Source organism: Schistocerca gregaria, chromosome 8, assembly GCF_023897955.1.
Source record: "Schistocerca gregaria isolate iqSchGreg1 chromosome 8, iqSchGreg1.2, whole genome shotgun sequence".
NCBI lineage: Eukaryota > Metazoa > Arthropoda > Insecta > Orthoptera > Acrididae > Schistocerca > Schistocerca gregaria.
Window position 1 is genome coordinate 76,901,931 of NC_064927.1, and position 27,694 is coordinate 76,929,624.

The 27,694-nt window shown below is 39.2% G+C and overlaps 1 protein-coding gene across 5 annotated transcripts in view; it reads left to right on the plus strand.

Annotated features, from left to right (window-relative positions):
- Positions 1-15,991, plus strand: part of LOC126284102 (serine/threonine-protein kinase SIK3) — a 528,724-nt gene extending 512,733 nt beyond the window's left edge. For all 5 annotated transcript variants that reach the window (XM_049982755.1, XM_049982757.1, XM_049982759.1 and 2 more), the window contains one exon: positions 6,963-15,991. In XM_049982755.1, the coding sequence (XP_049838712.1) occupies positions 6,963-7,514 (552 nt within the window). In that variant the 3' untranslated portion in view covers positions 7,515-15,991. The remainder of the gene's footprint in view (positions 1-6,962) is intronic.
- The last annotated feature ends 11,703 nt before the right edge of the window (positions 15,992-27,694 follow it).

Below are 27,694 nucleotides of genomic sequence, written 5' to 3' on the forward strand. Positions count from 1 at the left end.
CTCTTTGGTTGTTTGCTCCATTTATGATCTTTGGTAGTTTCCTCTGCAGTAGTGTGTCCTGCTAATATTGATAGCAATTGTAGTTGACCACTGTCTCATTTGGAGAAGTTACACTTGGAATTGTAGATATTGTTGCCTGCATGTTATGCTTCAAATGCTTGTGTTGTTCTTTGAGTCTTTTCTAACATTCGTACTAAATTCTCAACACACAATAGTTTATCTGTTCTATTCATTTTAGTAAGGTTTGCAGTTTTTTTTCAAAATGATATTAATATTACCACCTGCTGCCCGTATTTTCTCCTGGAGGAAGTTCCAAAAGCTGGGAATAGACTTTTTCTACTTTTATTCACCCTGTCACCAGTACAGAAAATTCCACTTCCGTATGTAAATGTGATCAGCCTTGTAATTATACTTCTTTCAAGCAAATTTTCCTTTTGATGCAGTGTAGATAAATAGGTAAAGGCAGACATTTCTGTAAAGCTTGTTGACAATGGACAAGTTTAAGTCAAATTTTGTGCAAGTTTGCTGTGGAACTAAAATGTCTATATGCATGCAGATATGTTTATACATGCTGCACCTAGAAGCCATGTAACCACTGCTGGAAACAGTCACTTTCTTTTGTCTAAGTTTCATAAAGATTTTAGCTGCATTACAATGCAATATATCACCTTGCAAAATAAAAATGTCTCTATGTAAACAGGACCAGTAGAAACCTGATTACAAAACATGAGGTAAACAGATCAAGCACCTGAAGATGGGCTCCCAAGGTTCAGAGTGCATTGAAATTAAAATCACAGTTATTGGCTGAAGGTGGCTTAAACATTGCGTTCTTTGAATTGTAATCTGGAATCAGAACTGTGGCTCACTTCATAGTTTATCTACGATCCCTGTGCAAATGTTGTAGTCTTACAAAAAGTTCAGTTCACTCATTTTTCTCTCCTTGGTTTTTGCATTGTGTTTAATGCGGCTCCCAAATGTTCCACAAAGCTGCCTTGTTTTCTATGGGGGGTGTTCCCATCGAGGGGATTAAAGTTCTTGATAGTGGTAGAAGAATAAGAAGTACTTTTCTTCACCTGATATTGATTCTCCTTTCTGCACTGTACAGTTACAGACACACTTTGGACTATTCTCCATTTTATATGGAATAGTTGATTCATTTGTTATGAAAAAGTCCACAGAGTACTTTGACAGCTGGTGATTTTAACTGTATATTGTGTCCTTAGGATCAGACTCTCAATTTTAATTTCTGTCAGAAACTGCAAAATTTACTTCGTTCCTTGAAACTGCAAGACATTTGGATCTGTAAACATCTCACTCTTGTCAAATTTACCTATTTTACTGTTACTTCTAGCAGTGGACCTACAGATTTTATCTATCTGTTTGGATGCATGTCAGGATTTTGGCTGTCAATGTCATCTCTGCCAAGCTTCACAGACCACTGTGCAGTGACTATTACTTTAAATCCTGCACTGCAGCCACTGAAATTGTTTTGACCAGCATGGGTGCTGCTTATGGTGCACTTGGAGTGATTCGGGAACCGCAGAATCATAGTCTCCATTCAGCTGTGTGATACACCTCCAATTTGGAATGGTGGATTCAATGGCAAAGACAAGGTTTTGACAAATGTCAATTCAATTCTGTGCCAATAGAGTGTGGGAATATTGGAGGATGCAAGAATTTTACTACCCTTTCTTATATGACCTTTAAAATAGCACTCATCAGGCTCCCCTATGGTTTGCAGATAGCAAATGTGTAAAGGAGCAATTGTCACAGTTGAGGCAGCATGAAACGGAAGGGTCAAGGGTGCGATCCAAACCATGCGCTTTGGTCATGGATGAACTGATTTAACATCATACGTGCTGTAGACATGCATGTATTATGTTTCTCAAGTTGGTGGAGAGCAATTTTGTGACAGCACAAAAGGCCCCATATTGCATGCCCTCCATGAATTCTATGTTGCGCTGCCTGTAGTACCCATTCCTGTCGATATGACATTGGATTCCTTTGTTCTTGCTCTGGGTTGTAGACTTGCTCTCACTCATAATGCCGCATTTTAGATGTTTTTCAGTGTTATGATGTTAGCGACCTTGTTGTCGGATTCCCTTCTTGCAAATTGCTGAAGGCCAAAAGACTCTTATGTACTTTTTGGTCTTTGTCGGGTACCACTTTTACATTGCCTTTGAATGAAGTTTTGAAAGGGATGTTGGTGCCTGAGTCTTTTAAGGTTGACAAAATTTTGTTAGTTCTTAAAAGTTCTGATTAGGCAGCAATTGATAAATTTCACCCAATTACCATATTAAAGTTTGATTGTAAGACTGTGGCAAGGGCAGTGAATAGCTGGCTGTCTGCTTTGCTGGAGAAAGTTGTTCCTGACCATCATAATTGTGTTCCTGGTTATTCTATTCTGACCCTGGTAGCTGAATGTCTTGATGTTGTATTGGTGAATGCTGTTACTTCTGTTCCAGGTGCTCTGGCTTTTATGGATTTTGACAAGGTGTTCAATCCTGTCAGCCATGACTTCCTGTTACAGGTTCACTATTGACATGCAAAGGCTCTTTTCTAATTTGTTTATGAGTATCCGAGCTTTCATGGTTGTCAGTGGCCAAGTGATACAACCCCGATTAACATCCATAGAAGTTTTCCTCAGGAAGTTCACTCTGTTTCATCATTTGTTGTATCACTTGACACCCTTATTTGAAGGATCACTGCTCATTTACGAGGGGGACTCTTTTAGGCAAGACGATCTTGGTGGGTACGTACACAGATCATATGATGATGTTACAACGTTCTCCTGCTGAGATTCCATTCCTCATGGCTAGTGTGAATGCCTTTTGTCTTGTAGCTGGTATCCACATCAATAAAGTCAAATGTTGGTCAATGCAAATCATTTCATTGGCATCGGTGGTAAATCAGCATAAGCTTTTGGGAGTCATAATTTATCAGTCACCAATTAAAATGGCTACACTTAATTGGGAGTCAGTTATGGGGAAGATACAAGGGGCAATCTTGAAGCATAAGTGGTGTTTCCTTAACCTGTAACACAGCACAAGGCCTGACAGGGTGAAGCAGGTGCAGTAGAGTGCGCAGTTGGTGGCCATGCAAGAGTTCAGCAGGGCTGTGATCACCCAGAGGCGTGAAGCAATAAGAACTCAGAAATTGCAGCAGAGTGTCATCTGTGGAAAAATCACTAAGGAATTTTTTCATCTGGCTTTTGAAAGTGCGGACGTTTTTGCTTAACAGCTGATGCAGAGGATGAGCTACCGCCTCCGCGGATGGAATGAATTTGTGATAATAAGCAATCTTGCCTAGAAACGCCTGAAGTTCTTTGACCGTAGACAGCCGGAGTAGAGCGTTAATGGCCGCAACGTGCTGACGTAGAGGACGTATACCCTCACGGGACAAGTGGAAACCAAGATACACAATGGAGGGTTGGAAGAACTGTGACTTCTCCAGATTGCACCTCAACCCAGCCAAATGCAAAACCCGAAACAGTGAACGCAAATTGCGAAGGTGCCCCTCAGTGGAGGCCCCCGTGACAACAATGTCATCCAGATAGTTTATGCAGCCGGGAATGGAAGCTGTGAGCTGTTCCAAAAACCGCTGAAAAATGGCCGGCGTGCTAGCGATGCCAAATGGTAACCGCTGGTACTGATACAACCCACAAGGAGTGTTGATGACGAGAAATTCATTGGAAGAAGCATCCAACGGCAACTGATGGTACGCCTCCGATAAGTCAAGTTTGGAAAAGAACTGGCCCCCAGCGAGCTTGGTAAACAACTCCTCAGGACGGGGAAGAAGATAAGTGTCAACGAGGCTCTGAGGGTTGATAGTGGCTTTAAAATCACCACACAATCGCAGACTCCCATTTGGTTTAGAAACCACCACGATTGGTGATGCCCATTCGCCGGAGGTAACAGGAAGGAGAATCCCTGAAGCTGTTAACCGGTCTATCTCAGCCTTGACAGGTGCACGCAACGCCACCGGAATAGGGCGTGCCTGGATAAACTTAGGGCGAGCTGTAGGTTTAAGGGTATATGGGTTTCAAAATCCTTGGCACAACCCGGACCAGCAGAGAACATGGACGAAAATTCAGAACATAATCCATCCAGCTGTTGATACGGAATATCCTCAGATATGAGGTGCACATCATCATCAATGGAGAATCCGAACAACTGGAAAGCATCATAACCGAACAGGTTTTCAGTGCCCACATGATCCACCACATAAAACGTGAGGGGCCTAACAACAGACTTGTAGGCAGTGGAAGCATCAAACTGGGCAATGATAGGAATTTTCTGTTTATTATAAGTTCTCAGATTTCGCGTAACTGGGGACAAAGGAGGGGAGCCGAACTCCAAATACTTGCGAGAATTAATGAGAGTTACTGCAGAGCCAGTGTCCACTTGCATGCGGATGTTTTTATCCAGAACACGAACAGTAACAAATAACTTATTTGTTTGAGAAAGCACACAGTGAACATCCATGTCCGATGCCTCGTCCTCGTCGACGAGAACTTTAGGGGACTGACACACAGAAGCAATGTGGCCTTTTTTCCTACATGAATTACACATGGCCCAACGTTTTGGGGGCAAGAAGGGAGTGCAGAACGAACCTGCTTCTGTGGTTGCTGTCTTCGCTGTGAGCGTTGCTGCCCAACGCGACATTGTTTACGCGAGTGAACCGCCGCCACATCTTCGTTCTCCTGTGAAACAGGCAAATTGTCCCCATTGAAAGTTGACTCTACAGCGCCTACATCACACCATGCGTCTATTTGCGCGCCAGCAGTGTGAGACACTTCAAAGGATTGAGCGATGGTTAGAACTTCCGACAACGATGGGTTTGGCAGTTGTAGGGAATGTTGCCGAACTTCTTTATCAGGAGCAAGCCATAGAATATCATCCCTAACCATTGAATCAGCATAAGACTCGTGATGAGTGTCTGTGACCAACTGACATTTCCTACTCAGACCATGTAGTTCCGCCGCCCAAGCCCGGTAAGATTGATGGGGCTGTTTACGACACCGGTAGAACGCCACGTGGGCGGCAACGACATGGGTGTTTTTTCGGTAATAGTTAGACAATAAGTCGCACATTTCTTGGAAGTACAGAGAGGCAGGTTCCCACAGAGGGGCTAACTGAGATAGCAGCTGATAGATCCGTGGGGAAATCCAAGATAGAAATAACGACTTACACATAGGAGCGTCGACAATGCCGAAAGCCAAGAAGTGTTGCCACATACGCTTCTCATAATCCTCCCAGTCTTCAGTGGCCTTCTTGTGAGGAGGGAATGGAGGCGGAGAAGAGGAAGACAGACGATGAGTAAGCGACGTTGACAATGCCTGAATGGCAGCCGTCAGCTGTGTTTGTTGTTCAATGAGTGCTTGCATAAGCTGTTCCATGTCTGCCCCATCACGAACACACAAATTCACAACGCATTGAAAATATCCGACCTCGTCGCCAAAAATTGTTATAACCTTTAATCACCAATATTGCGTGGATATTCAAACACTCTCGATTAGGAACAATAGCTGGTTACATGATATCAACTCAGTATCTCGTATTCGACTGCCGTGCCGTGACATGCGGCCGGCGCCGTTCGTAGCTAGGTGGCTCTCCCGCACTCAGCCGAGTTGCGGAGCGCCTCTATCGCCGTTTGCGCGTACTGTCGTGGCGGCACTGTTAAATGTGGTGGCACTGTCACAACAATAATGTCACATTTAAGGGTCAGTCATTCTGGGCCGCAGAGATTGAGAAATGCTTGACAAGTGTGGTCACATGTGGTTGCTACTCTCACTGTGTTCTGTAAATTTAACACCATAGTGCATCATGAGTTCTTGCCAAAAGATTGAACAGTCAATAAAATATACTACTTAAAAGTTGAATGCCAGTTGTGTAAAGCAAACTGAAAAGACCACCCAGAGTTTTCATGAAACAATTAATGGCATTTGCACTATGATAGCACACTTGCTCAACTTTCTTCTTGTTCTTGAATTTGTGGTCCAAAACAATACTATAATGATGCAAAAATAAAAACTTGCATTATTGTTTCAAGGAAACTTATATATAAAGTATAGAACACAAAGGTCAAAGAATGGAGCAAACACACATACAGTGGGCATATGTAGTGGATAAATGCCATGGTACAATGGTAGGGTTCAAATGGCTCTGAGCACTATGGGACTCAACTGCTGTGGTCATCAGTCCCCTAGAACTTAGAACCATTTAACCCTAACTAACCTAAGGACATCACACACATCCATGCCCGAGGCAGGATTCGAACCTGCGACTGTAGCAGTCGCACGGTTCTGGACTGCGCGCCTAGAACCGCGAGACCACTGGGCTGGCCAATGGTAGGGAAGAGGAAATGTGAATACAATTAATTTTGAGGTTCATGGTGTGGTGCACCATTGAACAGTATAAGGTATTTAATGCACCATAGTAATTGTTATTAAATATTAATTAATGCATGGCACATGAACTTTTTTAAGCTTTGTTGCTTTTACGTTATATTGACCCCTCGATGGCTAAGTGGTAAAGCATCAGACTACAGATCTGAAGTTAAGAACCTTCAACATCGCAGCGCATCAGCAATCGTTGGTTAATATATTAAAAAATTAGAAACCCACTTTGATTGTGAAAAAAGCACCTAATGTTAACCTAGGTTTCGGCGCAGAAGGTGTAGTTATCTACGTTGAAACCTAGGTTAACACTAGGTGCTTTTTTTCGCAATCGAGGCAGGTTTCTAGTTTTTTAATAGCTCTGGAGGTCTCAGGTTCAATCTCTGGTCAACATTGGAGTAATTAGCTGGGTAATTCAGTTTGAGTGTCGGACGGAGCCTTCTGCCTACTCCTTCTGATAGGACCGTGCCTAGTAAACTGATGGAGTGCTCGTATCAACCTTCAGGTCAATGACAGCTTTACTTTATACCTGCGTGATTTGTAGTAATCTGTAATTATTTTACAGATACCCGGCCCATGTGATCCCGGCCGCCCGTCCATAGTCCGAGGAATCGGACGCCAGCGCCTTCCGACAGTCACGACTGGCGAGATTCGGCGGGAGCAGTATGCCAGGAATCACCCTTCCCTGCATCACACATTCCCGCCACCTTCGGGGGCAGACCTTGAAGTGACGTCGCCACCTTCTTCACCTCCGTCACCTCAGGATGGTGTCGTTGCTTCTGAGCTGCAAAAGACATCTAGCGGATCATTCGAGGTGGCACTGTCGGATTTTTGTTCACGACTCGATGCAGCAGATATTCTCGGTCTGGTCAAGAGTATTATAGACACGCGTGCACCTCCGTCGAGCTTTGCATACGGAGGCGAGTGGGGCTCGACGGACGGATGTGATGATGATGGCGGTGGTGGTGGACTCGCCCTGGAGTACCCGGGCGGTGTGCAGATTGAGCTGAGGGTGTTTGGTTGTGAGTCTAAGGGTCTGAAAATGCGTAGAATTTCCGGTGACCACTTACAGTACAGCCAGCTGTGCCAGGAACTGGTGTCTTGCATGTCTGTCTGAAGTTTGCGTTTCAGTTCTGTGACGAGTCTCTCGAGGTACGATTCAGATGCTAATACCTCTGCTGTCACTAAAGAGAGATTCCACAAGCACTAGAAAGGTGCTTTCGTGAGTGCCAGATGTACATTTAATGGCAGTTTCATGTAATGAAGCCAGTATTGTCAAAAAGTGATTCTTATTTTTGGTACAGAATTAATGTGTCTTCTCTTTTGAATAGTTATTCTGATATGTAATACATGTGAACTGCAAGTAATTTCTTGACCAGTGTCAAAATTTGCGAGAGCATGTGCACATATTTATTGACGTGCCCTACATGGGAATGTATTTTCTACCACTTTTAATTCTATATCGTAAAAATATTTCATTTAATGTGCCTTTCTACTTGCTTAGTAGCTGGGATGTCAGAGTAGACACTAAAGACATAGATTTATTGTCTGGAGTGCCCGTTCAGCCAAAAAGACGTAATTGAGTGATACTTTGACAGTGATATTCCCTAATGCCCTAAGTGGAAGTATTGTACTGTCAGTCATTGTGATAGAATAAATGATTATTAAAGACTTACATACTTCATAAGCTATGAATGGCAGAAGTTCTGACAGAAGATGAGTGTTATACATGTTCTGTTTAAAGAAACGTTTGCATAAAAAACTACTTACTCTTGTTAAGTCTATGACTTGTCCACTAAGCAATTGCTTTATCTTTGACAATGGCAAATTTACTTGTCCTTAAAAACAACAGTGTCTGTTATTAAAGAATGATGATCCACATCTTTCTGACAAAAATGAGGTTACTCATATCCTAACACACAGCAGTAAAACTGTTCCCAGGAATCAGTACCACTGTCATAGGCAGATGCTGTTGATAATGTAGCATTTTATGCACATTTGAAACAAGGTTCTGTTAGCGAGTGTCATAAAGGAGATCTGTGTATGTATTGCGGTGAGCCTCTGCTTATGGATGTCTTATCTGCAGAAATAACACCAGTTTGCTCACAAGCACTGTCAGAACTCTGTGCAATGTTATTGTGTTGGACATTCTTGAAGTTTCATTGTCTGGGACGTCAATGAATTACTTTTTTCTGTGAAAATGCCACTATATTATTCATGGGAAATGAATAATTTCTACATCACTACGGTCCTGAATTTTACTCTTGTATGAGTTATGGGATGTGATTTAGAGAATGATGGGTAAGGACATTTTTCCTTTTTTGGAAAAGTGAGAAAGCCTTTTTTAGTAGCATCACCTTGTTGTAAGTGTTACTTTCAGTAGTATTTTGTGTGTGTGTGTGTGTGTGTGTGTGTGTGTGTGTGTCATTTCTGTTAAAAGGCATTGTTCACATCAGGAAGGAAAACCACTCCTCAAGGAGTTTATTCAATGACGTTATCCCTGACAGGTGATTTTATGGCATTCCATTAATTTCTTCTGCATGAACCTTCAAAATACTTTTATCTAAATCATATTATAAAGGAGTTTATGGGAAATTATATTTCTTGTTATTAATGAAGTTTTATTGTATTGTACTATAGATATTTCATTTATGTATCTTCTTTTTACCTTGAAAACAACATTATTGTGTTCTATACATTCAGTACACACATTTTGACTTCCATTAACTTGTCATAAGTCCTAACATTCATGTGAGAGTCCATTTTTACCAAATCTGTCTGCTTCGTGTAACCTGCTTGTGAATGTGGAATAACCACTACAATGCCATCACATAGTGCCTGCTGATTAGCATTTGTGCTGTAAGAAAGATAGTTATTATCAGGTGTGTGTGTTTGTGTGTGTGTGTGTGTGTGTGTGTGTGTGTGTGTGTGTGTGTGTGTGTGTGTAAACTGCTCACATTAGTTCATACATACATCTATAAAACATAGAGGGTAATGTTATGGGCAAAGTAGAATTAAACCTGTATGTGCTGAATGAGCTTTTTTGTTTACGATGAATTCATTTTATTATTACAGTTGTTAAAGTGCTTCCGAGTTACAATGAATGTCTCTGATGTTTCAGTTGTGGAAAGCTCATAGCGCAGCTCAAAATTTCACATTCATTCTTCTTGATAACTTCTACATAGGTCTCGTCAGAACTGGAATATTTGATAGTTGACTGAATCCTGATGTGCCCATCTTAATAACAGTTGTCAAACAGTGGAAAATTCAGGATGGAATGATGACAATATTTTGAAAAGGATAGATTGCTATGCATCATATGGCAGAGATGTCGAGTCGCAGATGAGCACAACAAAAAGACTGTTAGACAAATAAGCTTCCAGCCAATTTTTCCTAATTTAGAAGGTGTTTTGGCTGAAAGTTTACTTTCCTAACAATCTTTTTGTTGTGCCTACCTGCAACTCAGCATCTCTGCTATATGGTGAGTAACAATCTATCATTTTCATAATATTTTTAATAATAGCTGTCTGTCACAGCCAACACTACTTAGTTGTAGGTCTGAAACTGGACTTGTATGAGAGCTCATTTGTTGTCATGTTGAGCATTAGACTAGGCAAGACATGCTAAAATTATATTGTACGGAGAATTCGTTTGAGGAAACTGTAGAGTTATGAGGAAACAGTACAACTGACTAGTACTTGCCCTGAGAAGGTGAATTTCAGATGCTGCTGACAGACAAAATCAAACTAGGGGAGAAAAAAGAGGGTTGTGTTTTGGAAGGTTAGGAAAAAGAGGCAGGATGTGAAGGACCCACCTGATGTGAGGATGAAAAGCTCAGAAAACTAGGTATAGATTTGTTTCTTCTTATTGCGTTTCTCGACAGTACTGAAATGTTGCCTGCCGATCCTAAATACTGGCGAGCCTTGCACTACGAAAATCACGTCGTGGCACAAGTAAAACCTACATCTGAACTGTGGCAACAGATGTCCTCCAGTAATCAACTCTGTTATGGTAATTTAGGTAACCTGACATTAGTTTTGTGTTGGAGAGAATCACGAACATAGTGTTATATCATTTTTGTGCTGCTAAATAGTTATTCTTTCTCTTTGTCTTCCTTTGCTTTTACACTGTTTACGTGTTCCCACCAGTATTATTTGCCTTGTGTATTTAAGGGCAATAATATCTACATTTCTGGCAGTACACATGAGTATAACTTATTGCCAACAACAAGTATCTGTAGGATTTCCATTATTGCTGTACTTATTTTTATTTTGGGCATTTTGGATTCATCTGGAGCAGATTTGTTCATTGCAGCTGTAGTTCCCTTGCTGTCAAGTCAGCTAAACTAATGGAAAGCTGGTTTTTGGATATAGTACTCTTGTTAGTTTACGACTTCCCTCAGCTCAATTTAGTTGTTACATTAATTTAAAAGTTGATTCTGGGGTACATAATGTATGCGTAACACATAAGAAAAATCAAAAATTTAATCTTTCTTTATAAGGAAATAAATGGTCCATCAATGTGGGATGACATCAAACTGTAAAATACTTGTCAAATACTATAACTTATGAAATGTAAACTTCACTTGTAAACTTATCTGATACAAACATGTCTGAACAACACACATAAGCATGCAGTACGTTCACCGAGACAACACAAAATAATGATAATTATATATCAAGATCAGCTGTTGTTCTTGTGCTTCACTGCACTAGTGTTGCAACATAGAGCAAAGCTTTTGGATCCACACCGAGGTTAGCACTCACCTGCTATACAGCATGGAAATGTGCATGCTATAAGAAATAGGGTGAAAAAGTTTTGACGTTTTACTGTCAAATAATGTGGAATGTTGACAAATTGTTTAATTGTACATTATGTGTTTTCAGTACAATCATACTGCTGTTGACTGTTTGCAATATAAAAGTATCTTACGCCAACTCAAAAACTTAAAACATGCACATTTGAACTCTTTTCATTAGAAGCTGACCTTAAAAACCATGCCAAACAGCCAATGTTCTTTTTATGGATTGACTGTACTTGTATTAACTCCTTCATCTTGTCTGCTTCCATTTACAAAATCGAGGTGGCGTTCTGGTTTATTTGACCTCCTTAATAATGTTCCCTGTGCAACCTCTGTAATGTCTTAAAAATGAAATATTTTAATGAGGGAGCCAAATTCAGTTATTTGGTATACTCACCTGTAGTTTCAGCTTTTGCTTAATAAGACTAAAATACTACTACTTTTTGTGAATTGGTGGGTTTGAGCAAACCTGAGAATACTTTATTTTAACTGTGGAACAATTTTCACAGTGTGAGAACTTCTTGAGTGCCTTTGTATGCTGCTTTAGGAGATTAAAATATAAATGTGTGTACTGGATGAATTTTGTAACTTACAAAATTAGTCTTCTACATTTGAGTTAATGTGGATATATTTAATGTCAAATATTGTAAGTAGTCCATGTTTTGAGTTGTTATGTTTCTGAAAAATATTTTTGTATGTCTTTATGTCCACTGTTTTAATCAAATCTATACTGTGACTGTGTATATCTTCTTCATTCTTCTGTTCAGTTTTTCATATGTAATATAGTGGTATGAATCATAATACAGAAGTAACAGACAGCGCATTAACACAGTTTTAGAGGTGTATTTCTACAATGCCAGTCAGTTGAGCATATTTTCTACTCTTATCTAATAAGAAGTATAACATCTGTGGTTACAGCAGAATGAGATTTTAAATTTATGTCAATATAGCAGGCAGATGAGTACGTTCTTATTCTTGAAACAGTGCCTTAATAAGAAGTTTGGCAATTATTTACTTTGTGCTTATCATTATCCACAGCAAAAAATAATTTTAATACCACAGAACTCTTGTTTTAGTACACAATAATAACTGTCTTAAAAAAAATCAAGATATTTGTACCTTTGACCACTCTCAGAAATTTTAATCAGTATAACATACTTCTAGCAGTTGTGATTATGAATGACACAGTTTTTAGTATTATGTATCATAGCTGTATGATAGGAAACATAACATTAGCAAATGATGATGTATTTCCAATGTGTTTTAAAAGTATAATACATGGAAAGAATTCTGATTCGCTTCCAGTTCCAGATTTTTGTATTGTCTTATTGGGTCTGACTTTGGTACTTGAGGTTCATGTAACTTTCAGTCATTAATTAAAAGAAATAGTTTTTGAGATATTCATCTAGTGCTGGTAAAATTTGATGATGCATAGAAAGCTCTATTTTATTTTATTTTGATTTTATATTGTAATTACGTATGATGAAGCATGTAACAACTCATGTTGTAATTAGCATGATGTCATTCAAATGTTACTGGATAATTAATCCAAATCAGACAGATATAGTAAATTACATTGATTGATTGTAATAACTTTTTCAGCAGACAGCTTGCGTTAACGAGTATTGATTCACATACAGATAACTTTCAAGATTATTTTGAATTTGCAGGCTACAGGATTTCAATAGCTGTGATGCTATGCAGTGCGTGACTGGCAAAGCTCTGTACTAGTTTGAAGGCTCATAAAGTTGCAGAGCTATATGACTGGAGAATTTGTGTTAAAGCACTGATAACTTATTCAAGATAAGAATGCTGTAGGTCTCCCCGTCTCCCTTCCATTTTGTTTTCAAACATGTTCATCATGTCTTTGGCTTGCAAGACTGAGGTTTTATTACAGTTCCTGAAACATCACTTTGGTGTGCTGAAATGTGTGTCTGTAGCAATCTTGGAAGTATCTTGTTGTTTCTTTTATTGTTACTAGACATGTTAGAGAAAACACTTCCAAAATCCAAACTTTTTTAATTGCTGTGGATAAACATTTATTCCATTGAAGTAAGAGTAAAAGCATTTCTACCTCCTTCCTACATTTTCACACAGAAAACGCCAACATTTAATGTAACAGTACCTGTACATGCACCAGTTAATTTAAGACGTACTGTTGGTTAGCTATTTAGTGGCTGTTCTTATATAAATTAACTGAATTTTATTTTACCTTGTAGTTCATGTTTTATTTTTAAATTTTGACACAATTACTTTGTTTAGTTCTTGTGTTGCAAATTCAATCTTTGATTCATGGTCTGAAGTGACAGTTTGGGCAAATAAATTTTAGTACTTGTAAGTACAGTTTTTGCAAAACGCACAAGTAAAAATGTAATGTTAAAATGTTGGTGAGCATATCATTTTTATTTTATTTTTATTGTGTATTGATAAATAGCTGTAGTTTGTTTCTTCAGCTCTGAATGTGACTGATTGTTAAGTGAATAAATATGTTAAAATACTATTTTAATGGAAATTTTGTCTGTAAGTGACAATAGAATACCCAGAGTGGAATAGTAACTGCAGTTCAAGGGGCCAGCTGCCCCTTGTGTTGCAGGTGATGTTAGCATTAATGCACTTGCTGTACAAACACTATCGTGTGTCAATGTCCTGTGTTTACTTGCCACTTCATCTGTTAAGTGAATGAAGATAGGTTTTTCCTTCAGTTACAATTGTGTTTGCACTACACACTGGTGATATCCCTAAATTGTGATAGCTGACATCTTGTTGAATATGTTCCTAGATAACTAAAATTTTTCCTCCTGTTTTCCTTTTTCTATTTCCTAATTATTTTGTAGCAGTGTACAGGATTATTTTGTATCAATAATGCAAGCAAAACTCTAAAGTCGCAAGATGTTGATTATCATTTTTTAGATATTGGCATTAAACAATGTGGTTTGGTACTTTCACCCTCTAAATAGGATTTCTTAATTCTAATAGCCATTTTAAAATTTGTTATTCAAAACTGTTTTTTTGTTTACAATGTTCTTTTAAAAACATAAAAGGAAATCTTGTACTTTAGTTTTGTGTATATGTATGTATGTATGTATGTATGTAAAGTATGTAAGTGTACAGAATTAATTATTTCTTTTTGTGTGCATTAAAATTGTATATTTAATTTTCTAAAATTTAGATATTTGTTATTACACTCTGTGCCTCATTACCTGAAGATGACAATGCATTCAAAAATAGTTTGAGATTCATATGTTAAATTGGCTATCATTGTTAGTAGCTTAGTTGCAACATTAAGAAGGACCTTTAAAGTGTTTCAGTATTAAATCTATCAGCAACCTGTGGAGGTATCAGTAACTTATCCATCCTCTGCCTCTTAAAAATACTTTTCTTAAATAAAAAATATTGGGTACTGATGAATAACTAACATGACATGTGGGAACCAACACATATATATTTTAGATCCCCACCTCACTCATCATATGACCTAGTACAACAAAACAAAAGAGTACAGCAACTATCATAGACCAGGTTATTGCAGACTGCAGTCAGTTGCACCCCCCCCCCCCCCCCCCCACACACACACACACACCTACTCTAGTGGGTAGCTAATTTGGAAGTGTTTATCACAATTTTTAAGGGCACATACATTACTTTCTATGAGTACTGACCTACTATAATTAGAAAAGCAGTCTTGGTCAAATTGTTAAGTTCCTACTGCAGGTATGTTTTTGTACTATACCAATGCTTGGTTAATGAAGTAATGTTAAACAGACAAGTACACTCAACAGATAAGAACAAAATTATTTTCTCAATGGAAAGTTACTGATATTCCCTACGAATATAGTATTTGTAATGTCTTAATACTATAGTAAGTCTGTCCACACTTGCTGTTGTGCACACTTTTTGAAATTATTGTCTGTACATGTAGCTGCTGTTATGATGAGACAATAATTTGCTTTCATTATGTTGAAGTGTGAACTGATTTAATGTGAGAACGCTACTGCCCTTCTCTTATGCAATCATCACATCTACATAAATTGGCCTTCATTTATTAAAAAAAAGAATAGAATGTTATCTTTTAAATGTAAATGTATTGGATAGATATTGACAACAAAGTATTAAGTAACTAATTGTGATTTAAGAAGCACAAGATCTATGCCTTTTCATTTAGAAGTTCTTTTAGCTTTTTGCACAGAGTACATCAAACGTACACTATAAGGTTATCCATGAGGAACAAATAAAAGCTAAGTTTATGATACTGAACTACACAATCAAAATTGCCAGTATTTACATTTAGCAGCATCACATGTGTTTATTCGAGGCATAATTTATAATTAGTTATACATACACGTAAGTATCTGTGTAAATTTTGTGTGCGTTTGAGGTGGTTGAATGTATTACAAGGACAATCTTAATAGATCTTCAGCGAGCAATTCATTCATTTATTTCCAAGCAACTTTGAATGAATCATAGATTTGTAAATAAAAGTTAATCTTTTTGTAAGATTATAGGTAATGTTTCCTGACAATTGATCTCTTTTTAATTACAAACTTGCGACACTTACTTATATTTTATTCATATTGACTTAATATTTGTTATAGTCTTCTTAGATTGATCTGTATTATATGTGTGCTGCTCCACACAGGATGATGTGTAAAGCAAACTACATTGTTTTTCATAGAAGTATAATGTGTAAAAATTATGTATAGTTGTACATAACTAAAGCTTGTGCTGTAAATCTAAGGTAAGACTGTGATTTTTACCATTCTCAAATAAATACCAAGAACACTTCCGGTGCTTCAGATGCTGACTTATTATTGTGCGTAAGGTTTCACATTTATTATGAAGAAAGTACATCATGCCATCAATATGGGCAGTCTGATTGCATAGTTTGACACAAACCTTTTCATTAATTCTCCATCCATCACATTTTGTAAATCTCATCATGAGGGAAAACCAGATGTGATGCTGAATAAGTCAAAATACACTGTAACAAAGAGAAATAGTCAGTGAAAACCTGCCACATCAGTCATGTAATGCTTATGCTGTGTCAAACATTTTTGCCAGGCAGGGTTCAGAACCTGGATTTCCCACTTAATGCAATCATTCATCATAATCTTCAGGCAGCGTGAACGTTCCTCTAGCCCTAACTCAAATTTTTGTTGTTACCGATGTTCTCTTTTATTACTTCTGAACACAACCACCAGAGTATGTGAATATAACACTATAGTGGTAATGAATTTAGTGGAGGACGGCAGTTTCTCCTGCTGTAAGCAGAATGAAATATAAGTAATCGTTCTCACCATACAGCGGAGACGCTGAGTCGCTGAAAGGCAGAACAAAAAGACTGTCAGAAAGTTAGCTTTATGAGCATGCCAGCAACATGACATTCTTCATCTCAGTGACTGCTTCATAGCCTGTGCCATCTGCATCCTTCACACCAACACCAGCTCTTCTGAACTGTGCAGGTGGGAACTCTTACTGCAATGTATCCTACATTCCCTTAACCCTCCTGGCCTCAGCCTTCGTTAGTCATTGTCCTTACCCATCTAGCCCCTTGCCTGTACCCAATCCAGCACAAACAGCCCTCTATTCCACCAATTCACCCAGTCTTCTTACTTCTCTCCTATTCCTCTACCCCCCCTCCCCCCTCTCTCTGCACTGCCCTCCATCTAACTTCCGAACAGCACCTCCTTTCCATGCTGTCCCTGCATGCTCCTTGCAACAGTTTACCATCCCTCACCCCTATCCTGCTATCTCTCTCCCCCCCCCGTCCCCAAGCTCCCTCCTTACCCCCACCCAGTTTTCTCTGCTATAATGTGCTACTGGTCCCTGTCTGGCTGGCTCCAGCTGCCAGAGACTGTGTGTGTGTGTGTGTGTGTGTGTGTGTGTGTGTGTGTGTGTTTTTGACAGAGGCCTTGTTAGCCAAAAACTAACATTCTGACAGTGTTTTTGTTGTGCTATTTTGCGACATGGGAGCTCCGCTATATAGTGAGTAGGAGCTATCCTTTTAGTAATATTGTTACATTCCATCCTGGATTTTCACCGAGCGAGGTGGCGCAGTGGTTAGCATACTGGACTCACATTCGGGAGGACGACGGTTCAATCCCGTCTCCAGCCATCCTGATTTAGGTTTCCCGTGATTTCCCTAAATCATTTCAGGCAAATGCCGGGATGGTTCCCTTCAAAGGGCTCGGCCAATTTCCTTCCCCATCCTTCCCTAACCCAAGCTTGCGCTCAGTCTCCAATGACCTCGTTGTCGACGGGACGTTAAACACTAACCACCACCACCATCCTGGATTTTCCATTGTTTAGATATAAGTAATCAATGGAGATGAGAACATTTACAATACAGGATTGCCTTGTTAGAAATGTCAAACTAGAGTGTAAGGACATGAAAAAATATTAGTGAAAACTGTTGCCAGTTCAATGTTTATGAACTGTTTTACTGATATCTATTCATGTTATTACATTCACATTGTTTTCAATACCACTGATTCCATTTCATTTCACTGAATCTAATTCAGCCTATAACATATCCCTGTGGCAGGCAAAGTTATTCTCCTCCCCAATTTTGTTCCTCGCTTGCCCTATTCGCCACGGGACGTGTGCTGTTGGTATGGTCATATAGCTAATGCTCAATTATACTCAACATTTAATCAGGCTGGGTTTGATACATAGTCCGGAAACAAATTTCATTAAAGATACTAACTTCCTGAAACTAATTTTGTGCAGTGTATTACCAATTGACTATCGCTCCACTGCTGTACGCTGTTTCAGATTGCCAAAAGGCTTTAGATACGGTATCACATTGTTGGCTGACGCATAAGGTGCGGTCGTATAGGGTGTCTTCTCAGATATGTAATTGGCTCAAAGAATTTTTGCTGTTGAAACAGTATGTTATATGGAACTAGAATTGTTTAACAGAAATAAAGATATCATTGAATGTATCCTCAAAGAAGCTTAACAGAACCTCTAATATTTTCAGTACACATAAGAGATTGTCAGGTAGGGCCAGCGTACTGGTGACATTGCCGTCATGAAGTGAGTATCATCACCAGCTGGTTACAAAGAAGTGCAGAGTGCCGGTACTTCCTGTTGGCACATTGACTGGCTGGTCGCCTATATGTGGCCATATGCAAGAAAATGACCATACATAAGCGAAAGAACCCAGTGGTATCTGTAATGTTACGAATGCAGGAAGCAGAAGAGCCAAGCCAATAAAATATAAATTTTTATCACATATTTTCTTTTATTCCTAAAGGTATTAAAAAGGCAAATTTGTCACAATTTAAAAAACAATAATGCATACAAGTTTACAACGATTATATGTTTACAACCTTTAAAATACACAAATAGAAAGAAAGCATTCAAAATAATCTCTGAAGTAAACATGCCAAGCATTACTTGATAGCTCAGTCGTAGCCGATTTCTTCTAGTTCGTTTATGAAAAGCTACTTGGCAACCCAATTTACAACAACATTAGAGAGTAAAGGTACAATTACATAGAAGAAAATAAACAAGTTGTTAATCAATGAAAATGAAAAAAATTCATGCTGGAAATAATTATAACCTGAACACTATCCAATGCAGAGCATGTACATCATTATCCATGTTAAATCTTAAATATTTACAAGAAGAGTTCATGCCAAAATAAGACTTAGGCTAAAACAAGAAATAAATAAATAAAACAAATTAAAAATAAAAACCAGCTTCTGCAGAAATGTATCCTGAATCAGCTACAGCTTATTTCAAACAAGATTACAACAATATAATTAATACAATATAAGGAACACTATACAAAGATGCCATTACTTTTATTTCACTTCCCCAAAGTAAAGCCACCAGCATTGATCGGTTTTTAGCTCAAGTTTAACAAGATGAAGCGCACTACATTGATTTGGATCCAACTGTGTTGGTAAAATTCCTATAATTGCTCTGTTAAAAATAAATTCTCTTCATCAGTCACCACACAACATGCAGAGCACCTGTCAGCATATCTCCAAAACTAGCAACTGAGTGTTTGAGGCCTGCCCAACTGTAGACTTGCATTGATTAGCTCTGCACCACACCCTGGGAATAATCTCGGATAAATGACACACTGCTTAACCCTAACCATTGACCATCTCGCGTGGGGTGTACACATTGGTTCCATTCATCCAGGCACAAGATATTGTTCCAAAACTGAAAGCTAACTGACCCAGCAAGCATACAGACCGAGACAGACAAACTTACGCAAGCACATTTAGCATGGAGTTCCTTCTCCAGCTGTTTGCATACCCCCTGCTGGGACGCTGCAATTTCCATCAGCTAGTAAAGGAGCAACAATGTCTCTGGCTTACTAGGATTTATCAATATGAACTGGAGCAAGGCCAGAGATCTTTTGATGTTTCCTATCCCATGTCCATATGTTTTAACAGAAAGCTGACTGGTGTAAGGGCCACCCAAATCTTATAAAAACCCTCAAAACGGAGCAGTTATTTCCCAGAAATCTTTTCTACTGACCTATAATGTGTACGGAAGTTTTTGGTAATCCTCATCATTCAGTGAGGCTGGGCATCCTCCGAAGTTGTACCGCCTAGTCCCTCTTCAGTGTGCAAGATGAATATTTTTCGATTCTCAGACCAGATGTTCTTAATCACCTCAGGATCCGTTTTCTCAGGCAACAAATCATCAGTCTCCCATAAATTTGCTGTAGTTGATTTTAGCAGATATGGCACCATTACTTTCTACATCTACATCTACATCCATACTCTGCAAGCCACCTGACAGTGTGTGGCGGAGGGTACCTTGAGTACCTCTATCGGTTCTCCCTTCTATTCCAGTCTCGTATTGTTCGTGAAAAGGAGGATTGTCGGTATGCCTCAGTGTGGGCTGTAATCTCTCCGATTTTATCCTCGTGGTCTCTTCACGAGATATACGTGGGAGGGAGCAATATACTGTTCTCAAAACTTCAACAAAAGCCTCTACCGAGCTACTGAGCGTCTCTCCTGCAAAGTCTTCCATTGGAGTTTATCTATTATCTCCGTAACACTTTCGCGATTACTAAATGATCCTGTAATGAAGCGCACTGCTCTCCATTGGATCTTCTCTCTCTCTTCTATCAACCATATCTGGTACGGATCCCACACTGCTGAGCACTATTCAAGCAGTGGGCAAACAAACGTACTGTAACCTACTTCCTTTGTTTTTGGATTGCATTTCCTTAGAATTCTTCCAATGAATCTGTCTGGCATCTGCTTTACCGACAATCAACTTTATATGATCATTCCATTTTAAATCACTCCTAATGTGTACTCCCAGATAATTTATGGAATTAACTGCTTCCAGTTGCTGACCTGCTATATTGTTGCTAAATGATTTGCAGCACATTACACTTGTCTACATTGAGATTCAATTGCCATTTCCTGCACCATGCATCAATTTGCTACAGATCCTCCTGCATTTCAGTACAATTTTCCATTGTTACAACCTCTCAATATACCACAGCATCATCTGCAAAAAGCCTCAGTGAACTTCCGATGTCATCCACCAGGTCATTTATGTATATTGTGAATAGCAACAGTCCTATGACACTCCCCTGCAGCACACCTGAAATCACTCTTACTTTGGAAGACTACTCTCCATTGAGAATGACATGCTGCGTTCTGTTATCTAGGAACTCTTCAATCCAATCACACAACTGGTCTGATAGTCCATATGCTCTTACTATGTTCATTAAACGACTGTAGGGAACAGTATCGAACGCCTTGCGGAAGTCAAGAAACATGGCATCTACCTGTGAACCCATGTCTAAGGCCCTCTGAGTCTCATGGACGAATAGTGCGAGCTGTGTTTCACATGATTGTCTTTTTCGAAACCCATGCTGATTCCTACAGAGTAGATTTCTAGTTTCCAGGAAAGTCATTATACTCGAACATAATACGTGTTCCAAAATTCTACAACTGATAAACGTTAGAGATGTAGGTCTATAGTTCTGCATATCTGTTCGACGTCCCTTCTTGAAAACGGGGATGATCTGTGCCCTCTTCCAATCCTTTGGAACGCTACGCTCTTCTAGAGACCTACGGTACACCGCTGCAAGAAGGGGAGCAAGTTCCTTCGCGTACTTTGTGTAAAATCGAACTGGTATCCCATCAGGTCCAGCGGCCTTTCCTCTTTTGAGCGATTTTAATTGTTCTCTATCCCTCTGTCGTCTATTTTGATATCTACTATTTTGCCATCTGTGTGACAATTTAGAGAAGGAACTACAGTGCAGTCTTCCTCTGTGAAACAGCTTTGGAAAAAGACATTTGCCTTATCAACTGCATAGTTAAAGGCAAAGTTACGCCACCCTAGGGATTTGTCCCAATTTGTTTGTGAATGCCCACAAAAAATAATTCATGTAGATTTTATATTGTGATTCACTCTTTTTGCAAAGTAATGTTGTGGGTAATACGGATTGTGACAACATTCCCTGCTTTATTTCTTTCTTCATTTGTTGTCCTCGCTGTCAATGTACAGGCTGGAAAAATAGAGGTGGAAGTGCAGTACTGTCTACTGTAAATGATGGAGCTGACAATTGCACATTTGCATTTCACAGTTGTTTACTTTCACCTTTCACAGTGCCCCATATACACATTTAATATGGCCAGTGCACTATTGCTTAACTTTCGATAAGCCTCATACTGCTACAATAGTTCACTGTTGAATATCTATGAGTAGTAAAAACATAACCACATAATTCACAGTTCTTTCAGAATAATCAGGTATGTATGGAACAGACACTGTCATTGTTCCAACACAGCCTGATTGTGTTACACTTATTTAACAGTTAAGTTGATGCATTGTTGTTGTTCGAACCAACACAGGTTTCTCATCAGAAACTCTGCCATGGACTGACTGTCTCAGGATCTAAAATTGGGCCCATATATATTCTCACAATAATAGGTGCTAAAACTACACATTGTTCGAAGTTTCATTTACAGAAATTACAATTAAAACTTAACTCATTAAATTAACTGAATACATAAAAAAAATTCGTTCCTTTTAACAGTTTCCTCTACTACAAGGGTTAGGCTCAATTATTTGTTTAAATGATGAAATTAACAAATATCATTACTCAAACAATACTTTTGACAAAACTGTTAATTACGTTGGAATTAATTAAGGGCTGGCTTTGCCAACATGTTTTCGAATAGAGCCAAATAAATACTTAAAGAATGCTAGTGTTTCATCTTGCAAACGTTTATAATTAATACAGAATTTATATTTGTTTGTGCATAAACAATAGAATTTAAGTTATGAAACAATTACTGATTTCACCCTATAACAAAAGATACTAACTAGGAATAGTTGAAATAAATTAGAAAATCAGTTACATGCATAAAACTAAGCACAAAATGAGAGCTGGTGTTATATTCTTTCAAACTGAGGGCCAACCATTCTCTTTTATGGAAATGCTGATTATACTCACAAATGTTAATGCCAATTAGTTAAAAGTGAAAAAGTGAATTTTAAGGAGGCAGATGGCAGACAAGAGGGGAAGTAAAAATATACCAGCTTGCTTTGTCACAGGGATGGTGGTGATGTGGGATATTTGAATGACAAAATAAAATTTGAATTACTCCCTAGATGCAAACTTGGGGATGTTATCACTGATCACCTTTGATGGACTAAAACAAGAAAAAATGCCTTCCAGATGTCAAAAAAGTGATACCAGAGGTCATCTCCTTGCTATGGAATAACTACACAAAGTGACTATAAAGCTTCTACCTCAGCTACCCACCTTTGGTCCAGGGAAGCGGGCCCAAGTAGTTGATGAATAACTTTTTTCCGTAGGTTTCTATTTGTGATTAAAAAATAAGAAACCTCTGTGGGTATTTGAATTAGGCTTCACACACACTGAACACTGAGCTACAAGCTTCGTCAAGTCAGAATTCAATGTAGGCAATGTCAGATGCCCCTCCACACAGTCATCAGTGGAAATGTTGGGAGACTGGCTGCACAAGCTCCTTTGGAAAAAAGATATTTGGGATTCCATCAAGATGGGTGTGGGAGCACAGGTGTCCTTTATTCGTTTGGTACCTGCTAATTGACTTTCCTTCCCTCACTTGCCTTTTAATACTCCCTGGCCGCTTGTCCTCATCATGAAAGTCAAATTTTCAAGGAAGCAAGAAATTTCTATTAGAATTGTAGCACTCGAAAAAAAATGTGGGCCTGCCTCCTGAGGCTGAGCAGCTGCTTGCTCGATTTCAAACATCTGATGTAGCGTGTTTGCCATTCAGCTGTCACTGTTCTTTACATGCCTCACCAAAAACTTAAATGCCAAAATGTGTACTACCCAATGGGCTGTTCTCATGGTTTTTCAGGGTCTCACCAAAAGCAAGCTCAGGGCTCAATTATCAGTCACCGATTTAAAGCCCTTTTTCTCAATATAGATGTGAAATTTCTCCAAACTAAATAACGTGGCCAGTGCCTCCAGTCTGTAAACTGAATGTTTCATTTCAGTGACAGACAAGAACCTGGATGCACAAACAATATGCTGACATTCCCCGCTTGGCTCCTGAAACAGAATTGTTGCTACACTAATGTCGGATGCATCCGTTTGAAGGACAAATTTTTTCCTAAAATCTGGGATCGCTGGAACTCGCATATTATTTAATGTCACCTTTAATGTGCCAAACAATGCTTGTTGACTACGAGATCAGAAAAAAAAACCAACAAACCTTATCTTTTTATGAAGTTGATTTAATGGTGCACCAACTATGCAAAATGAAGGATGAATTTTTGAAGAAAAAAAAAATCTTGTTGTCCCAGTGAATCATGCTATTTCCCATTTGTCTTTTGGGGTGGATAATTTTGAATGGTGTTGGTCCTATCCTTATCATTTTTAATACTTTGAGACAAAATCCGGTGTCCCAGGAAGGAAATTTCAGAACATGCAAAATTAACTTTGGTAGGCTTACACTAAGACCAGCCTGCCTTAGGTGCTCCAATACTTGCCTTCAATAATCAAGATGTTCAGTAAAGGTTCTAGTATAAATGACTGTGTCATCCATTTAACTATACATAAATTGAAATTTTAAATCTACCAAGGTGGAAGCCAATAGGTCAGATAGTGCTGCAGCTCATGTCACCAAACCAAATGGGGCTCTGATGAAATCAGAGGGATTACAATCAGTTCTGAAAGCTGTAAAGGGCTTAGGTCTTTTGGTTGACAGTACTTGAGACCATATTAGAATTTGGTACTGTGAAATAATGGGCTCCAGAGAACCTCATAAAGCAGTTGTGGAGGTACGGTGACAAAAGTAGTTCTAACACAAACTTGTTATTTAGGACCCAGTGATCCACAACTGGTTGGTATGCTTTACCCTTTCCTTTAGAAGCCAAAAACATAGAGGTCACATAAGGCAACATGGAGAGCATAATGGCTCCATCCTGTAACAACTGATTAATAGTGTGTTTCAGCTCCTACATCTAGCTTGGGGATAAGTGGTTACACAACTGCCATACTGGCACCTCATCAGTTAATTGAACATCATACTCAATATTGTTTGTAATGCCCAGTTGGTCTGCCAAAACATCGAGGAATTGATCCAATAAATCCAAAATCTCCTGACCATCTCCTGACTTCAGATTATCAAATTGAAATTTATTTCCCACCTATTCCACTGCAAAAATTCTGTGGACCTGATTGTTCCCAAACACCCTATAACTCTTCTCAGGGAGAAATTTCAACAGGAAGAAGTTCTTCCTAGCAAAATCCAAACACATTGTGACTTTATAGTAAAGTCACAGCCCAAAATAATGCACAAAGAAAGACCCCTATCTACCAGAAAATCCAATGGCCAAGACAAGTTCTGAAATTTCACATAGACCCACACTTTAACAACCAATGGCAAATTTTTCCCATTCACAATGTAGTATTGTTGATTATTAGGGTTATTAGACTAAAAGAGTGGGAATTTCCAAATGTTCCATGACTTTGGTGCCAGTACTAATCCATTAAGGAGCAACTATTTTCTGAATCTAATAGGCTACAAACCCACTCCCCAATAATGATAGCACAAATGAAGGAAAGGGTGTGACTCACCCCCCCTCCCCTCCCCCACCATAATCTAATTTCAACCCTTTGGTGGCCACCTACCTTACCAATACCATCAACTGCTCTTAATGTTCAAGTGCTGAAACTTAACAATCTCTAGCTATGTGCACAGGCAGATTAAATTGTAAACAATCCCCCTACTAAAAAGAACCTTGGCTCTTGCCTTTCAGCCTCCCGATTCACTGGACTGGCTGCTGTTAATTCATGGTTAGTCTCAGTTGTACTTCTCTTACCATCATTAAATTGAAGTCTTTCCACAGTTTCGGTTAATTTATCAAGTTCCATGAAATTCTCAGGCTTCCCCATGAAAACCAATTGCAAACAATCCTCAGGGCACATACCATCCAAAGTGTTCCTAACTGCATTATTTTTAACAGTCCCTGAACATAGTGCCAGTCTAGCCTTAAGGATACCCTCCACATGGTGGCCCAAAACTTTCACGGTAATCCTGAACTCTAAAATAATATGAATTAGTTAGCTCCTTTCTATGCCTATTAGTTAGTTTTTCAGAATAAATTTACCTGTGCATTTCTCCAGAGGATCCCTGCTTGTGGATAATTTGTTCGACAAGTCCCTGGTGAGAGAGTAAATCACGTGGAATGTAAAAAGGGGCACAATTTGAAGGGCAACAGTTGGATGCTACAAGTTAACTGCTAATCACAATTACTGCACCATTTTCCCACTGGTCTCAGCAGGCAACATCTCTATTCCCTCAACTATCCCAGCTATCGGGATGGGAAGTTATTAAAACAGCACCACATTCTTGTATCTCCACCGTCCACCATATTCTACACTTAAATTAGACCATCTTCCAACAACTCCTGCTGAGGGAAGCAATTACTTAGAAGTAAGTTGCAACACTTTACCTCATAATTTTTCAAGAACTAGGGTTCATTATTAACCTGGGACGAATCCTGGACCTGACTGGCCAAGTGGCTTAGTTGGGATTCAATATGCATTATTTGCTTCTGAAAAAGGCTGTTGGGCTGTAAAAAGTCAACTTTGGCTTGCACAGGGGAGAGGTATTCAGTGCACAGGTTGGGAGCCACACCTACTTCGCCTGTATCTTGTCCAGTCAGCTGTAGCAGACAGTCTCCGTGCCACAAGACTCTGTGTTTATTCCATCACACTTCCCTCATCAGCTGATCACTAACACAAAGTTCATATTGTAATAAACCTCTTTCCTTTTTCTTCTCTCTCTCTCTCTCTCTCTCTCTCTCTCTCTCTCTCTCTCTCTCTCTCTCTCTCCCTCTCCCCCTCTCCCTCTCTCTTAAATACGAGGTGGTAATCATTTCTAGGGTGCCCATATTTGCCAGTAAAATAACCTGTAATACATTACAAGGAATAGTACTGAGCAATGGAATTCTATTAGCTTAATTTCCTCAAATTACCAAATTTTGTTTACATTTTCTGGTACTAGACCTCTCCCTATCACACAACCATGATCTTGCTACCACTGAAATGTTGGGAATGCACAGAGGCAGGAGGGGGGATGCTTTAAAATTCACTGAAAAAAAGTTGGTATGTCCTTTTAGAGGTTTCCAGCTCACTCCAGATTTATTGTTGCAACAGTGCCTATGGAGTAAATGAACTAATTACATTATTTTGCATATCATAAGCATAAGCACAAGCAGTGCTGAGGTACCAGTTATCAACCCATGCTGAAACACCCATATTGGTACGTGGTGTAGCCTCCTCAGGCGGCAATGCAGGCACTGCCTCTGACATTCAGTCAATTGTACAGATGGCAAATACTGCTCTGGGATGTGGTATACCATCCCTGCTCGACCTGTTCACATAGTTCTGTAAGTGTCATTGATTGACGAGTTGCACAAGTCATTTCTTGTCTCACTGTATCTCACGCATACTTGTCTGAAGATCATGTTTCCCAGGGAAGTTGCTGCATGTCTTTCAGAGAACATCAAGTTTCACAGGTGGTGTGTGGATGAGCATTATCCTGTTGGAATAATGCATAACCCTCCTGTTGCAAGAACAGCAAAAGAACAGGTCTAATAACTTTCTCCACATACTAAGTGCTGGATAGCAACCTCTCCAGAAACAGCAAAGGTGAATGAGAGTTGTAGCAACATGTCCGACTTGTGTGCCAATTGACCAAAAGGACCATCTCACTTTAAGTCCACAGTTTGACCCCTTCCAAAGTCACTCAGTTGACAGTGGGAGACGAATTTGTGTCGATGGCACAGTTCATTGCTTGCTTCACACATTTGCGCCTCTCTGAGCCTTCTGGCTGCGTATTCTCTATTAAAAGTTAGACACAGATGGCACTCTAGCAGCTATGCCCCTACGATATCTGTTTGTGGAAGATGCTGAAACCATTATCATACATCTACTATCGCCCAGATGGCATATGCCATCATCGGATCAAAATCGACATCGTCTTTCTGGTGTACTAAATATT